The 18,008-nt window shown below is 38.6% G+C and overlaps 1 protein-coding gene across 2 annotated transcripts in view; it reads right to left on the bottom strand.

Annotated features, from left to right (window-relative positions):
• LOC126248919 (uncharacterized) overlaps window positions 1–18,008 on the bottom strand; it is a 154,367-nt gene that overhangs the window by 86,112 nt on the left and 50,247 nt on the right. For both annotated transcript variants that reach the window (XM_049950412.1, XM_049950413.1), the window contains exons 5-6: window positions 11,318–11,526; window positions 3,829–4,078 (exon numbers count right to left, since the gene is read on the bottom strand). In XM_049950412.1, coding sequence (XP_049806369.1) covers window positions 3,829–4,078; window positions 11,318–11,526 — 459 coding nt within the window. The remainder of the gene's footprint in view (window positions 1–3,828; window positions 4,079–11,317; window positions 11,527–18,008) is intronic.

Here is an 18,008-nt window from a genome sequence, read left to right as displayed (position 1 = left end):
CTCTATATACCTATTATAGAAAACATCCTTGGTAACCTGTCTTACACACATCTGATCATTGTCTACCTTTACAACTATGTTCTCTGTTGCTCCTTCAAGTGCCAATTTAACTGTTCCTGAATGCTTTATCTAACATTCTATTAAAGTGCCCTTTCTTCTCAAAAGTTTCCCATGGACTTCTTTTCCCCTCCTATTCTTTAAAATAGCTCTTCATTTTCTATTTTTATCTGTTTACATTATGTTTACCACTACAGTTCAAATGCTTTCTGTTTCTTGTTTATGTTTCCTCTTCCACACACAATGGAGTGACTATCAGCTAATTCTGTTGGAAGATGCAGAAAACCCCATCAGTTATGTTCTTGTTGAAGGATTCATCCCAATATTTTTATATCATTATGGAAAGAATGTACCAATATGCCAGACAAGGATTTGAACTCATATAATCTCAAAGATGAGTTCAGTGTTTTAACCACAGTGCCATTTCACAGAGCTGCAGCTGAGATACAATGCTGTATCTGTCTTTATCACTATCTTCCTGCTAATGTTACCAGTGACATTTACCAGTTATGCAATTACCACTCACTGATGACTGACTGAAATTTTTCTGTCTCTGAAAATTATACTTCAACAGGTTGCTGCTAGCTGTGGAATGCAAAATTAGCCAAGGAAGTCATTACCATTGTGCTTACTTCAAATAGACATCTGAATTGAATCTACAAGCTGTCTAATAAATTTCTGTGTTTTTACAGTTGTTGCATTCTTACTGAAACTTGGTATAAATTAACCAATGTTTGCAATGTATAGCTGATACTATGAAAAGTATCTTAGGCATAATAAAACTTTGTTGACCAACAAGTGTTACACAACTTTCCTCTTCATGTGGCTCTGTCATATACACATTATTTTTAATTACCACCGAGCTGGAAAGACATTACTCTATAATCTCCCTGTCATCTTTGCAATGATTTTAACTTTCGGGTAGGACTGGGATTTGAACCTAGACCCTGCCTTTTGTGGGCAGCCAGCTACCAATTATGCTGTCTGTGCACATTTCACAGACTAATTATTTGAAGTTTTAATTCATCATCATATGTTTCTCTCCTTACATTCCAAATTGCAAAGAAACTCTCCTGCTGTGCTGTTAAACTGTAATAAATGGGTAAAGTGAAATAGCTCAGTGTCTTACTCAAGAGTTGTTACAGAGATAATATACTTTAGTTTATGAGCAGTGAGGAGTGGTTAAGTCTAACAATCTACTACTTCCAATCCTGTGGCCATTCATCATAGTGTACAGTTGGCTGGTGGTCATACTAACATAAAAGGCTATGCAGTGTTAGCAGCAGAGTTAGTATATGACATGGCTACTTTTTCAGGTGGCCTGGCCTCTGATGGGGCAGGAAAAGCCTGTGACAGGGCTGGAATAGGTGGAGTAGGTGGTGCTGGGTTGGTGGATTGGCCAGGCCTTGCACCTTGGTCTGTGACACAGATACGGTCCCAATTCACCCACCCAGCACCTCTTACTCAGTCCTGTCAGGGGCTTATCCTACCCCATAAGAGGCCAGGCCACCTGTGATAGCAGCCACGTCATATACCAACTCTACTGCAAACACTGCACACCCTCGTATGTTGGTACGACTACCAACCAGCTATCCGACTACCAACCAGCTGTCCACCAGAATAAATGGCAACTGGAAAACTGTTGTCAAGAACAAAGTTGACTACCTGATGGCACAACATGCTCAATTTCAATGGCTACTACACAATCCCAGCTATCTGGTTCCTTCCCTCCACCATCAGCTTCTCTGAACCACACTCCTGCAATTGTCCTGGCCTCAAAGTCAGGTCACCCATAGCCCCTACACCCCCCACCCAACCGTTTCCCCTTCCTCTGTTGTGTCATCCCCTTCCAATTCATGTTCCCATGTAGCTTTCAGTGTGTGATGCTTCCCACCAGCCGTTACAATTGTGCCGGCTCATATACCTGCCACTTCTCCCCCTCACTTTCTAAGCTGGCAAACCGGCCTCCCTCCAAGCTGCCAGTCACCCACCTCCAGTACCTCTCATTGTCTCCCACCTTCGTGTCCCTCTACCCACCACACCCAACACTATCTCCCCCCCGCCCCCCCCCCCCCCATGCCTACCCCCATAACCAGCACACCTGTGGCATTGGCACTGTCAGTCTATCTGGCACCATGCAGGGGCTTAGGCGCGCGCATGGGGAAGGAAATTGTCCATGCCCTGTCACAGGCACCATCCTAGCATTTGACTGGTACAATTCAATAAAATCATGGAAAATCTAAATCTGGATGGCAGAACATGGATCTAAACTGTCATCCTCCCGAATGTGAGTCCCTTATGCTAACCATTGTGCCACCTTGTTTGGTCCAAATGTGAGGGAGAAAGTAAGTCTTACTAGTGTTCAAAACAAATGTCAAATTTTAAAACTCTTTAACCTGTTACATACTTATTAACGTAACATAAATGTAAATTAGTATAAAGTTGTATTTACTGCAATGAAGCTGAAAGTGCTATATTACTGGCAGATGTGTGCAAAAGAAAACGTTTAAGCTACAGTTTTCAGAATTTTTAACTCTTCTAGTAGTAACAAAGGACAGGAGGGGAAAAAGGAAACAAAATCGAACATGCAAACTAAAGACTATGCCATTCAGTGTCAAGTAGAACATACAGGGTGTCCAAGGAGGACTGATCAATATTCAGAAATATTACAGGATCGATCATTTAAAGCAAAAAATTTGATATGGACATATGCCCTATTCCGAATAGTTTCCTAGATATGACACATAAAATGTACATTGTTATTTATTTTCTGTATTAGCCAATAAATTGTAAAGTTTACACACATTTAACAGTTAGTAAACATTACAACACACATTTTATAAACTATCAATTGAAAAATACATATTTTAATGCATTCACCTTCAAACACAGTCATACATGTCACATTACAGTTGTACAGTTCACAATAAATGTTCAAATATCCCACCATCAACTTTGATGCATTTATGCACTCTTGGGAGAACATTTTATGTGTTGCTTGTTTGAATGCCTCTGCAAATTTCCTAATGAGGGCAGCAGTGTCCCTGATGTGATCAAGCAGTTCACCTTGTGTATCAGGTTTTTTTCTTTTTGTACACTTCAGATTTAATCTGGTGATCTTGGGGGTCAGTCAATTGTACTATCAGGACCAATGCAGTGCTTAGTGTAATTCCGCCCATTTCAACAATGTGCTGCTGTTCCTGCACAAGTTGTTGAACTAAACATTAAGAATAAAAATGGAACTTGGAAGAATATCTATTTCCCACAATGTGCTGAAAACTCTGTAAACATTCTATGATCAGAAATTTCATGTGGCAGAAAGTGTCAATGGTATTCTTCAACAGTAGCAACAGCACATCCATTATAGACGTCCTAAACATGCACCATTACAGTTAACAAATGCTTCTCTCTGACACACTCTCAACTCTTCACAGTACTTAACTCACAACATACCACGGACAAACTGCATGTTCAATGGGTTAAACCATTCGGAATAGAGCATATGTCCATACGATGCTTTTTACTTCAAATGAGCACTCCTGTAAAATACCTGAATACTGACCATCCCTCCTGGAACACCCTGTGTAACATTCAGGAAAGGTATATAATAAGGCTTGGGAATAACAACTGCTTTGTATAAGTGTAAAAATCATAACGTATTGGTATCTCTGTCTATTTAACTAACAAGTCATTTTTCAACACTTACATTTCCAATAACATCTATCAAATAGAAAATAATTTATAACAAATCATAACTATTGTTTACCATACCTTCACATGGTGTTTCTATTACTTCATAAGTTGGTTCCAAATTTGAATCAGTTGTCTCTTTCACAAGTGGCATACCATTTAGATCAATATTTTCATAAGGATGTGAATCAATCATCCGTAACTGCTCACAAAAAAGTTCCCTGACTGCATGATGTACCAAAACATACTGTTCTTTCGTCTGGACCATTGCTGTGCGTTGTTTACGCATTTCACGCACTAGGTTGAATAAACTAAAGTCACTGGTCAGTTTCTGAAAATCATTCATAAATTATCATAGTATAATCTTACGCAATCAAACACACACTTAGACAATACACATATAAGAGACGAAAGGGAGAAATGAATATGTGGACACTGGTCTTGATGTCTGAAACACTACACTTCCATTATAATGTAATTACTCTATTTGTTTCCAGCACTACATTACGAATATATTCTGTCTGAACACGTCAATATAAATTTGTAGAATTTTCAATTACCATGGTAACCAATATGTAAATTTTTCAAAGTATTTCCAAAATTAAATAATTTAAATACTCCTTACAATTAAGTATTTTACTAAGTACAGGGCAAAAGAAGAACAAAGTCTGGGAACAATGATAACTTCATAAAATATGTTCCACATGAAACACTTTTTTCTAAAAACATTGTATTATGTAATATTTATATTAGGCTAAGTTCATAATTTGGTAGTAATGGAGACCACTCACTGAATAGCAGAAGTATTGAGCCATCAACAGGCGCACACACACAAAAGATAAAGGAAACTTGCTAGCTTTCGGAATCAATCTTTTCTTGAGCTAGTGTGTGTGTGTGTGTGTGTGTGTGTGTGTCTGTCTGTCTGTGTGTGTGCGCACTTTAATTCGAGAAAGGATTGATTCAAAAAGGAAGCAATTTTTCTTTCCCTTTTGTGTTGCCTGTAATCAACACAATGCTTCTGCTATTCGGTACGTGGTCTCCTTTGCTCCTAAATTATCTAAATTCTACCAGAACTTTCCTACTATAAATGTGTAGCTCTACTTGCTATAAAGCACTTATTGAGTTTACAGATCACACTACTTAGTACTAGTCTCACCAGCTCCTATTAAAGAAAAGTACTATCAATTTATTTGTTATAGTTATGATTTTGGTTATTTATTTTTAAATTAAATCAAGTCCATGTGATGTTCTGGATATAAACTCAAACAATATATGTATCTACATATGCATACTCCATCAGCCACTGTACAGCACATGGCGGAGGGGACCTTGTACTACCACTAGTGTTATCCTGTTCCCCTCACAAACAGAACAAGGGAAAAACAACCCTCCATATGCCTCTGTGTGAGTCCTAATTTCTCTTATCTTCACAGGCCTTGTGTGAGTATGTTTGTGGCAGTAGAATAGCAATTTTCTAAATTTTCTCAATAGTGTCTCGTGAAAAGAATGCTGTCTTCCCTCCACGGATTCTCATTTGAGTTCATGAAGCATTTCTATAATACTTTTATGCTGATTCAACCCACCGGTAACAAATCTAGCAGTATGCCTTTGAATTGCTTCAATGTCTTCCTTTCAGCCGAACTGATAGGGATAACACACACTTGAGCAGTACTCAAGAATGGGTCACACTTGTGTTCTTTCTATACATTGTCTCCTTTATAGATGAGCTACACTTTCCTAAAAGTCTCCCAATAAACCAAAGTCGACCACCTGCCTTCCCTACAACCATCCTTACATGCTTGTTCGATTTCATATAGCTCTGCAGCATTACACACAGATATTTAATCAACATGACTGTGTCAAGCAGCACATTACTAGTGATGTATGTTTAAGACATCTTGTATCCTTCTACAGTTACTCAATGATGATATCTTCCCATAAACCACAGCATCATCAGCAAACAGGAGCCAATTGCTGATCGACTTGTCCATCAAATCATTTAAGTATATGGAGAATAAGAGCAGTCCTATCACATTTCCATGGGGCACTCCTGATGATATCCTTGTCTCTGATGAACACTCACTATTGAGAACAACATACTGGGCCTACTACTTCAGAAGTCTTTGAGATACTCACATAACTGGGAACCTATTCTGTACACTTGTTAACAGTCTGCAGTGGAGCATTGTGTCAAATGCTTTCCGGAAATGTAGTAATATGGAATCTGCTTGTTGCCCTTCATCCATGGCTGCAGGATTTCATGCGAGAAAAGGCCAAGCTGAGTTTCGCACGAGCAATGCTTTCTAAAAAAGTGCTGATTTGTGGACAGAAGCTTTTCTGTCTTAAGGAAATTTATTATTTTCAGAGTCAGAATATGTTCAAGAAATCTGCAGCAAACCAATGTTAAGGATATTGGTCTGTAATTATGTGGGTCTGTTTTTTTACCCTTATTATATATGGGACTCACCTGCACTTTTTTACAGTTGCTTGGGACTTTATGTTGGGAGAGAGATTTATGATAATCGCAAGCTAAGTAAGGGAGCACTGCCACAGTGTAATCTCTGTAAAACTGAACTGCTATTCCATCCAGAACTTGGAGCCTATTTGTTTTCAACACCTGCAGCTGCTTCTCCATGCCAGGGATGCATGTTACTATGTCCTCCATATGAGAATCTGTCTGACAGTCAAACGAGTCTGTTTGTAAAATCCTCTGGTGTGAACAATTTCTTGAATGCAAAATTTAAAACGTCAGGTTTCCTTTTGCTGTCTTCTATTGCCACACCAGAGTAGTCGACAAGTTACTGGATAAAAGTATTTGACCCACTTAGCGACTTTATGCAGGACCACAGTTTTCTTGGGTTCTCAACAAGTTCTTTTGCTAAGGTAAGATAGTGGAAGTTGCTATATGCTTCACGGATTGAATTTCTTACAGATGGATGAATTTCTACTAAGCATTGCCTGTCAACATTAGTGCATTCTTTTTTGAACCGAAAGTGCAACCATCTCTGCTTCCTCAGCATTTTCCAGATTTTATTATTAATCCACGGCGTGTCTTTTCCATCTTCAATCCATTTACTCAGTACATACTTATCCACGGTGCAATTTGCGATAAGTTTAAATTTTGCCCGTAATTCCTCTACATCCATCATATTGTAACTAGATGATGTCCATTCACTGTTCCAGTGGTATGCTAACAACTGCTTATCTGCTATTTTTATCATAAATACTATTCTAGCCTTACTGATGTGTTTATTAACTTTAATAATCATTGTCGCTATGGCGCCATCATGATCACTATTCCATGTCTCTATAGTGACACTGTCGATAAGCTAAGTCTGTCTGTAGCTACAACGTTAAAATATTTCCACTGAGCCGGGGGTAGTCTAACTAGCTGTTTAAAACAATTTTTGGAAAACATGTTCAAACATAACAGACATAACTGTCTGTCCATACCACCTGCAATGAATTCATAAACATCACTGTTTATATTCGGTAGATTAAAGTCACCTCCAACTAATATTGCATGAACTGGGTATTTCAGAACTACTGCATGTAGACTTTTGAATGGGTCTACAACTGATATGGCAAAATTAGGTGTCCAGTAAAAAATGTCCCATAATTATCTTTAGTTCACCTAAGCCTGCTGTACATTTCCAGGTAACTTCACAGTCAAGACTCATTTTTGACCTTGGCAGACACAATATTTTTGTCAACAGCAATGAACACTCTTCCCCCTTACTGTCCAGTCTCTCTTTTCGATAAATGTTCCCTGCCTTGCTAAATATTTCAGAGCATTCTATTTAAAGTTTCAGCCAGCTCTCGGTTCTGAGAATAATTTGAGCATAACTTTCTTGGGGTGCTGTAAATTCAGGAACCTTGCAATGAACACTTTGCCAATTTACTGTTAAAATCATAACAGTCAAAGTGCATTATCTTCTACGCAGTCTGATTTCACTCTCTGTATATTGACAGGCAACTGTTCACACAGATCCTCAAACTACTGCCTAGCCTAAAAAATCCCCATGTGCATTCAACAAGTACTCTGCTACTCAAGTAGCCAGTTCCTTTGTGTAGTGGGTTCCTGACTATCAAGGGAAGTCCTAAAATTCTTCACCCCACAATGCTGGTCTAGAATTCTGCAGCCAAGACCAACACAGAACTGGTGGAGCCTTCGGCTGAGACTCTCCATCCTGCTCCAAACCAAAGGATCTCGATAAATTCTTTCAACGATGCTGCTAATTGTCAGCTCTGCTTGCATCCTTTGTGGAGACCAGCAGTCTTCAACTCTTCCACCAACCACCCATACGAATTGAAGATCGCCCAAGCAACAGATGTCACTGGTGCTGACACGAGCCCGAAGCTGCAGATGACTTCACCCAGTACGCTCAATAGCAGCAGGCAGAGGCCTCTTTCACATCTCTGATGAGGTCACCCAGCGTATGTACCAAGCGCACACTGGCATTCTTTCCAGCCCTGGATGCTGCTTCCCTAAGGGGCTTCATAACATGCCTAACATTGAAGCTCCCGATAACTACTAAATGCCTCCCCCCCGTGTGCCTGCTCAGAACTTGCTGAAGGAGCAGCCACCCGTCCATTCAGAAGGTGAATGAGTGAGACTAGATGGCCAGCCTCCATGTTGACTTTCTGTCTTGAGTGACATGAATGCATTACAACAACCACTCACCCTGCGGTGAATGTGGGTACCTGTGATAGGTATACTACAAGGTGCCTAAGCAACAGAGTCCATGGATGAAACAAACATCATCTGAGGTGTCCCATGTGATGCATCTGGTGGTCCGCCACCGCTACACCACAAAGCAGTAGCCTGAAGATGCTGGAAGGCTGTTCACAGTTGCTAGAGACCATCATTCACTTTGTTGGTTGACAGGTCTTAAGGATCCAACAGGACGACTCGCCAGGTGGGCACTATGTCTTCAAGAGTATGACATTACTATTGTGTATAGAAGTGGAAGAAAACACCAAGATGACGACTGTCTCTCAAGATACTCTGTGCAAGACCATCAAGACTTTGATGAAGATAGTGACTGTCTCGCTGCACTCCAGGATCTGTCTGCTGAGCAGAAGGACACCAAGATATCTCAAATTATGCTTGCCTTAAATTGGTCAAAGGATGTGAAAGGACAATAGTTAATGGATTACTTCACAAGAAAGACTTTGAACCGTTTGGAAAGAGGTGGCTACCAGTGATGGCTAAACACATGCACTTAGATGTTCTACAGAAATTACATAACATACCTGAGGCCGGAAATTTAGGATTTATTAAGACATACAATAGGATCCACAAGTGATTTTTCTGGCCAGGTTTATTTAGGAGTGTCCGTCACTATGTGTTGCACTGTCGGAGTGCCAGAGAAGGAAGGCAGTTCCTCAGAAACGACCTGGCTGACCCAAAATTCCACCAGCCAAAACTCCTTTCCAGTGTGTTGGGATTGACCTCCTCGGACAATTTCCAATGTCCACTAGTGGCAATAGATGGATTATTGTTTTCACTGATTATCTGACACACTATGCCATTACAAAAGCCATGAAAACAGCTGAAGCATTCGAGGTAGCCAAATTCATCGTAGAAGACGTTGTATTAAAAGAAGGTGCCCCAAGGTCGTTAATTACGGATCGAGGGAAAGTTTTCAATCGAATCTTGTGACAGAGATGAACCTTCAGTGCTACATCACTCATCACATCACTGTCTACCACCCGCAAACTAATGAACTTACTGAACACCTCTTAAGACCTCGGCCGACACGCTATCAATGTTCGTCAATGTTGAGCAGGGCAACTGGGATGAGGTACTACCTTTCGTGACGTTTGCCTACAACACCGCCAAACAAGACACCACAGGATTTACGCCATTTTTCCTGTGCATGGGCACGAGACGACGACAATGATGAACACTATGTTTCCGCTACATCCTGATGACGTGGACGACGACTACATTGGCCAGGTGTTAACCAGAGCTGAGGACACTTGGCAGTTAGCTTGACTCTGCACGCTGCAGGCTCAAGAAAACGATCACCGAAGGTATGATGCGAGCCACCTCCCTGTTGTCTACCAGCCTGGTGACCTCGTCTGGATCTTCACTCCTGCTCGGAAGGTAGTCTCTCTGAGAAGCTCCTCATGTGCTACTTTGGACCTTATAAGGTTGTAAGACAGTTGCCTGATGTTAATTATGAAGTTGAAGATTTCGACCCCGACACAAGATGACGAAAGATCAGAGATACGGTCCACGTCCTTTGAATGAATATAATCACCCTGCAACCCAGGGTAAATTCGAAGCTCCAGTGACAGGCAACAAGTGGAAAGGTGACAAAGAGTGTAGCCACTAGGGAAGTTCTAAGAAGACCACCGCAAGGGCGAACATCAGTCATAGAGGGTCGGAGTATGTAGGACCTATGACTTGTTCCCGAACTAGGAGGACATAACACCGAGATGCTGTTCTCTTAAGGAGGGAGTAATGTCACATAAGAATCTGAGTAACACTGTAGTGTAGTGGTTATGATACTAGGCTGTTGCATGGAGGTTTGCGAGTTCAAAACTCACCTGAACTGTAAAATTTTAATTTCTATATTCGGTTCGAGTACATTCTAGAAGTATCCACAAATGTCAAGAATCATTGTACTGGAATGTTCTGTAACTGTCTATATACAATAAGTGTTCTGGCCGGAGGCAATTCACTCCGCGCTCTTGTATGTGCAAGTGATGAATAAACCTTCGTAAAGTGAAGTTAGCATTCGTCATTCATATAATTACACCTTCTTCTACGTGACAATATTTGAAGTGAATTTTGTTACTGCACTGTGTACTGAACACCAAATATGCACTCATATTGTTGCAACACAGTTTGTTTATAATCACAATTATATAGAGATTAACCACATTAAGTTCTAAAATCCTGACACTTCCTGGCAGATTAAAACTCTGTGCCAGACCGAGACTCGAACTCAGAACCTCTGCCTTCTAAAATCCTATTCTGGCATGAACTGTTCTGGAACAAGTTGTAGTTTTATCATGAATTGTTTCAATAGATTTTTCCTTTAGTTCCCCAGTCTTTGGCAATTACCTGCTTTGCTCTTCATCATGCCCAGAACAGAACATCTGTAGCCACCTAAAAATCACTGCTTCATCCCTGAGCTTCATAGATATGACATTGAATGAATGATGCTTTAAGAATTACAAAAATCTAATAAAAAATAGAATGACACAGGCATTTATACCAGTCACCAAATTTATACAGCACACAGCCACATGAAAATTGTGTGTGTTTCTATCAATAACAGCCTTAGCATGGCACATGCAACAAAATCAGTTGCACTAGACTGTAGCAGGGTTTCATCAATGAATCTTATTTTATGGATGAATTATAATATCACAGTATTCAAGTATCTTACTTCTTCTCAACCACTGTTCCTACCAAAAATACCTGTCATGACCTAAAAAGTGCAAATTCAGAGAAAATTTTATCTGAAATAATGTAGAAATGAAAAAGAACAATGAACAGAAGTGATAATTAACTATAAAATCTAATCTTTATGTTCATAAAATGTTTACTTACACCAGCCCTGAGTAGACCCAAAACATAATCTATAGCACATATTGTGCCCGTGCGGCCACAACCAGCAGAACAATGAATAAGCACAGGCAAAGTTTCTGAAGCCTGGGTATCTCTCACAAGGCGAACCATGTCCAGCAGAGGTCTCACCAGTGGTGGCACACCATGATCTGGCCAAGCAGAGTAGTGAAACTGGCAAACTGTACGATGTTCTGCAATAGAAGTGTCAAAATTCACACAAAATAAACTTTTTGAGAGTCATTAAAACAAGACAACTGGCAATTTATAGTCTTCAATACTGGAAGAAGCTAAAATAATGAGAAGGTAAGAAGAACATGGTAACTTACCTGCCTACAATTTTGTCAAAGGAATAATCATAATATAATATGATACAAACATCTCAAGTGAGGACACAGTAAAACCAACATATTCATACATTCAATCTTATGGGTTTGAAGCACAACAAAGAAGTTGCTTTGTTAGGGTATAAATGTAATCCCAACAAACCTCTGCAGCATGTTGTCAGTGGCTTTCCATACAAGCTGTGATCAGAATTTCTGTAAAGTGCTCTCCTTAGTTGTACTGGATGACATAAATTGACAATAACTATATCACTGAAAGAGAAATGAATATCTTCTTTCATTCCAGTAACCTTTGAGTATTACGAAAACTTACAGTGATCTTCATTTAGTTAGTTACTTGCTTCTGTGGCACAGTGGTCAGCTTGCTCTACTGCAACAAGGAGAACCTGCGTTCAATTTCTGGTACTGCCAATGACTGTTTCTTGGTGGGAAAAATGGAACAAGACCTATTCACTGTTGTAAGAACAACTGAGACATCCCATGACATGTTAAGTAGATGATAAAGTAGCAATGGGTAGGCATTTAATGGTCCCCTGGACCTGATCATAGAATTAAGTTTTGATTTTCATTTTTAATTCCAAAGCAGGCAGGTATTCTGATAATGCACTCTCAAGCAGTTGACAGCATCTGGAGACTTCTGCAGTTCCTGCTTCACAGATCCGTCTCCATGGTCCGAAGGTGGTGTGCCTTTGGACTGAAACCAGTCACCAATCAATATGATTTTGCAATCTAGACTGTTTTTATAACTACAATTGTGAAAATCAATTGTTTTCCCCAAAATGTGTTCAAAAATACGTCTTTAACACATTGCTCAAAAATACAGATGTATTCTATAGTCCCATCAAAGATTTCCACTTCAAACCTGCAGAGATCCACACTTTGACTCTGCAACAGAATGGGCTATAAACTCACATTTTAGCAGCATAATGGCTCTCTACTCATTCACTATTTCTACACATTTAAAAAGGCAGAAGAATCCAAAACAAATTGAATGTAGTTGGGAATATGGATGAGCAATTCTACCAGAGATTTTTCAGTGACATGTCACCCACCAAATTGCAAAACAGACCAAACACCTAACCACTAAGAACTTGACATCTCTAGATCGCCGGGAAAGCCTGAAGAGTTACATCACTAAGAACTTGGCCGTTTGCCTGGATACATTCACACACATTTTTATATAGGAAAATGACCAGCAAACTTGTCTAAAATTTATATAATATGCAGTGGATGTTTTTACTGTTGTTGTTTTATTCTCAAAAGTTTTCTGTTTTACTGATTTGTTGGTATGCCTTACTGATAGACACTGAGCACAGAAGTTTTCAGTACAGTGAGGAAGGCAGCACAAATGGTACAGTGTTTACTATGGAATAGGCCCAAATATAACAAAATTACTAAAACAATTTAGAACTTAATATAATATGATCACAATATGACATGACTAATGATTTACAGTGCACTTTGGAAAATTTATTATATTTCAAATTACTATATCCTAGGAACATGTACCATGGCAAAATGTGAGGTTTTATTAGCATAGTCAATGGATCAATTAATAAAAATGCTGAAATTTTCAGAATTCTTGACAAGTTTATTAAAAATAGAAGTTTTAGCAAAGTAGTGAGGTTGGTACAATGATTACATTCATACAGAATTCAAACAATGAAAAAAGTCCCGAATTGTTTGAGTTCATTGTTTGAATTAACAGTGATCAGGCTTGTAGACTTCTTAAAGAATAAATGCAAGGAATATTATGTTCATCTCAGTGTGAACTATACATATATAAACTCTTACTGCATTATCATTTTGATGTTCCTGCCTAATATTATACATACTTCATCTAAATTACAATGTTCCACAACTTGCAAACGTTAGTAAATCTGATAAATTACCACACAACTCTTTAATTAATGAAATGTTATAAGAACTATGGAGCCAGAAAGCGATTGCCAAGTGAATTCAGTCATGGTGAATATTCATTTAATGGACCAAGCAACAAATTCTTTCTTGCATTAGTGTTTCATGCACAAAAGGAAATTATCTGCACATTTATTAAGTCAGGTTAATTTTAAACTATTGGTTGTTTTTGAACTTAAGCCAATCAGACTATTTCAATGCACTTGCTTCAAATGTATTGATTACAAACATCAAATGAAGAATGTACAAGTTACCTCATAATAAAACAAGTGAGCCTAACAATGAGGTTTAAAAAAAAAAAACAATGCCACTGAAAATACCTTACATCTTCACACAGCTCATTTTATACTAAGTAGCACTGTGAACTTTACCCAGATGATAATATAAGTCTCAGTGCTGCTTGCTATCTGTGTGAGACATATTAATGCCATAGGAATTCTTTGTTTTCTCTATATAGTTTTATGTTTTCTTTCTCTTGTGTTTTACCAGGTGTCTTCTAATATACGTAAGTTCATTTTCATTTGGTTTGCTTAGCACCCTGATTTATGTGAAGTGCATTTCATGTAGCTGAATACCAAACATATATTTTGTAATCAGCCCAAATATCATTATTTCACCAAAAAAAATCTAATTTTATGGTTTATTGTCCTCATTCAATAATGTTCTCCACTGCCTTTTTACATATTTGAACACAATATGAATTACATTCAAGAAATATCAGTTTAACACTATTGAAAAACACTGGTCATTATGTGCATAATATTTAACAGTTTCAGGCAAACCAAATTAAAAAAAGTTTCATGGATGTACTATGATCCACCACTTGGTACATGCTTTAGAACACTCAAATTCCTAAAGGAAATATGATCCGCTTGAGAAACGTTTCAAATGTCAGTTGCAAATGCAAGAACTGCTATTTTAAAAGCTACCCCCATATACTTACACAGTAAAGGAGACAACACTGTATTTTTAAGAAGTTATATGATAGTTTATATAGCTTTTTAAGCAGGTCAATAGAGGAACTTATGAAAAATTTCTTTTATGTGCCTACAACCCCATACGTTTACAAACTTTGTTTACATTGCTGAAGTTATGAAGTCATGTACTGAACAGAACAAATGGTTAACACATTCTTAAAAATGGTGTGCTGCAAATGTCAGCTTAAGCTGCTCCCACTCACCAAAGAATGAGATTTCTTGATAGAAATGCCACTACACACATGATTCTGGTATTCCAAAGACACAATAGATATTTTCCAAGCACAAAGGAGAGATGTTTTTTAAAACAATGAGGCCAACCACTCCTCATGCTATATTGAGGCCAGCCACTCCTCATGCTATATTACTTTCTTTAATCCATCTGGGACTGCATTTTAGGTCGTACTAGGTCTAAATTATCATTACTGCTCTGTTATCACAAGATTAGAAATTTCCCGCCTTGTTGGTCATATAGATCTACTGTAACTGTCCCAAATGCCCACTGAATACTGCTGTCAGGGTCTCCAGCTTAGTGTAATCAGTACGTATTTGTTTCATCTGCAATATTTCTTAGCTGATGATGGATCGTTCTGATTTGTGCTTGGTAGCATATTACAAATTGAATGACAGTTGAGCATTAACATCTCTCTCTCTCTCTCTCTCTCTCTCTCTCTCTCTCTCTCTCTCTCTCTCACACACACACACACAAACCACCATCATCACCAACACCAACACCAACAAAATCAAAAGCTATTCTGTGCATTCAGATAAAAGCAATTGTTAGACAAATGAAATACTTTTCCAGAATTTTATATACTCTCCTGATCAAAACTGTCTTAAATTGTGGAAAGTGCTTAAAATTTTTCACATTGTGAAACAACACACATAGTTTGACAACAACATTACTAACGTTTCCTCTTTTTCAAACTCTGCTCCTTCTGCAATTAATTCAAGTGCTCCTATTAGCTCTGTGTTAATACTTACCTTTAACTATACTAAGAATGTTGTTATAAATATCTAAATATTTCGAAAATTTACAAAATGCTTTCTGCAAATGAGTCAAAAGACAAGCCTCAAATATGTTGATATTAGGACATGATACATTGTACTGTAGACACCATACAATAATTGGTGGCATATGAACACTTGCAAGCTACATATCCAAATTTCACAATCTAACACACATTTCATCACTTCATTCATGGAAACCAAACTAACCTTTACATCTACATCTATACTCCGCAAGCCACCTTGTGGTTTGCTTCCAGCAGGCCTCCATGTGGGCTCAAATCTTTCTAATTTTATCTTCATGATCTTTTCGTGAGGAATGTACACTCTTATAATTTTAACAATAAACCACACCGTGAAGCAGAACATCTATCTTGCAATGTCTGTCAATGGAGTTGGTGGATCATCTCCATGACACTTTCATACTTACTAAATGAACCTGTAATGAAATGTACTGCTCTTCTTAGGACCTTCTCAATTTCCAACATCTTTCCTATCTCATACAAATCCTACAATGACAAACAATATTCAATTACTGGTTGAACAAGTGTTCTATAAGCTAATTCCTTTATTGATGGACTAAATTTCCTGAAGATTCCTCCATTGAATCCCATTTTGGCAGATGCTTTACTTGCAGTTCATTTGATGTGGCTGTTTCATTTCAGATCACTCTGTATGCATTCACCTAGATATTTTATGGAAGTAACTGCGTCCACTGATTGTTCTGGAGTTTTGTAGTCATACAATAAAGGGCCTTTTATGTAATCGTAGTAAGTTACATTTGTACATGTCGAGGGTCAATTGCTATTCCCTGCACCAAGCACTTGTCTTCTGAACATCTTTCTGCACTTCACTTCAATTTTCGAGCTTCGAGACTTATCAGTACACAACAGCATCATCTGTGAAAAGCCTCCTGTAACTTCCAATGTTGAAAACTAATGGTCCTATAATACTTCCCTTGGGCACACCCAAAGTTATCTTCACCCCTGAAGACTTCTCTGAGTTCAGAATATCATGTTGTGTTCTGTTTGCTGGAAACTCTTCAATCCTATCATGCAGTTGGTCTGAAATTCTGTACACTTATATTTTGTTCATTAGGTGGCAGTACAAAACTGTATCAAATGCTTTCCTGAAGTCAAGGATCATGGCATCTATCAGTGTTCCTGTATCTACTGCTTTCTGGATCTCGTGGAAGAACAGAGTGAGCTAGGTTTCACAAGATTTCTGCTTCTGAAATTAACTGTGGTTCCACTAGATGTGATTTTCAGCCACCAGAAACGCCATAAGACATGTTCCACAAATCTACAACTGACCAATGTTGGGAATACAGGTCTGTAGTTTTGTGTCAGTCTGATGACCCGTCTTGAAAACGGGAATCACCTGTGCTTTTTTCCAATCACCAGGAACACTGTGCTCCTTCAAAGACCTATGGTACACTGCTTTTCTACTGCTACCTTTATGTCTATTGATCTCACTGTCTTTTCTGGTATTTAATGATTTTGCTTCTATCATAAGTCCACTACTTTTAGTGCTGTGACATCACCATTTTCAGTCTATAATCTTAGCTCCTCTTTCCTTACTCATCATTTATTTATACCTATCTTCTGCCAATTTGCTTTTTTTCCTTTTTTAAATGTATGTCTCCTTGAATATTTACTGTTTCTAACAGTTTCATATTGTTCTACTACCTTTCCTCTTGTACGTTAGCTGACTGCTCCCCAAAATAAATTTGGTATCACTTTTTGAAGATAGAAAAAATCAAATCCCATTCCTCTTAAAGTTTATTCATTATTTCACTAGTTCCACTTCTTGGAGAAGTGATCTTTATTTCTACACATTCACAATTTTATGAATATTTCTTGGCTCCTGTCAGTGCTAGTGCCATTTATTATAGTTTGACCAAGCTAAGTGTGTTCCTGGAAGAACAACAGTGTCTCTTGGAACTACCCCAGGTGCAGTCTGTCTAGGAAACATTTTGTTCCTTCCTTTTTTGTATTTCTTGTCTAGAGTAGAGTATTGGAAAATAAACTGTCTGGTCACATTAATGTGTCCACCTGTCAAAAGCCTTTCGTAGCATAGACTGCTGGGAGATGTGCAGGAAGAGAGCGAGTCAGGTTCTGGAAGGTACCGATAGGGATGTGGAACTACACTGACACCGGTATAATGGCCAGCTGCACTAAGTTTCTCAGCTCGGGATTGGTGGTGCGTACAGCCCGATCTAGATAGTCCCACAAATTCTCTATTGCATTTAAATCTGGGGAGTTTGGTGGGCAGTAGAGTGCTCGAAACTCATCCTGATGCTCTTAGATCAACACACACTGCGAGCTTAATGACATGTTCCCCTGTCCTGCTGGTAGGGACCATGGTGCCAAGGAAAAACAAACTGCATGTAGAGATAGATATGGTCCCGAAGGATAGATGCATACTTGT

Source organism: Schistocerca nitens, chromosome 3 (genome assembly GCF_023898315.1).
Source record: "Schistocerca nitens isolate TAMUIC-IGC-003100 chromosome 3, iqSchNite1.1, whole genome shotgun sequence".
NCBI classification, from domain to species: Eukaryota; Metazoa; Arthropoda; class Insecta; order Orthoptera; family Acrididae; genus Schistocerca; species Schistocerca nitens.
This window is presented reverse-complemented; position numbering and strand designations above follow the sequence as displayed.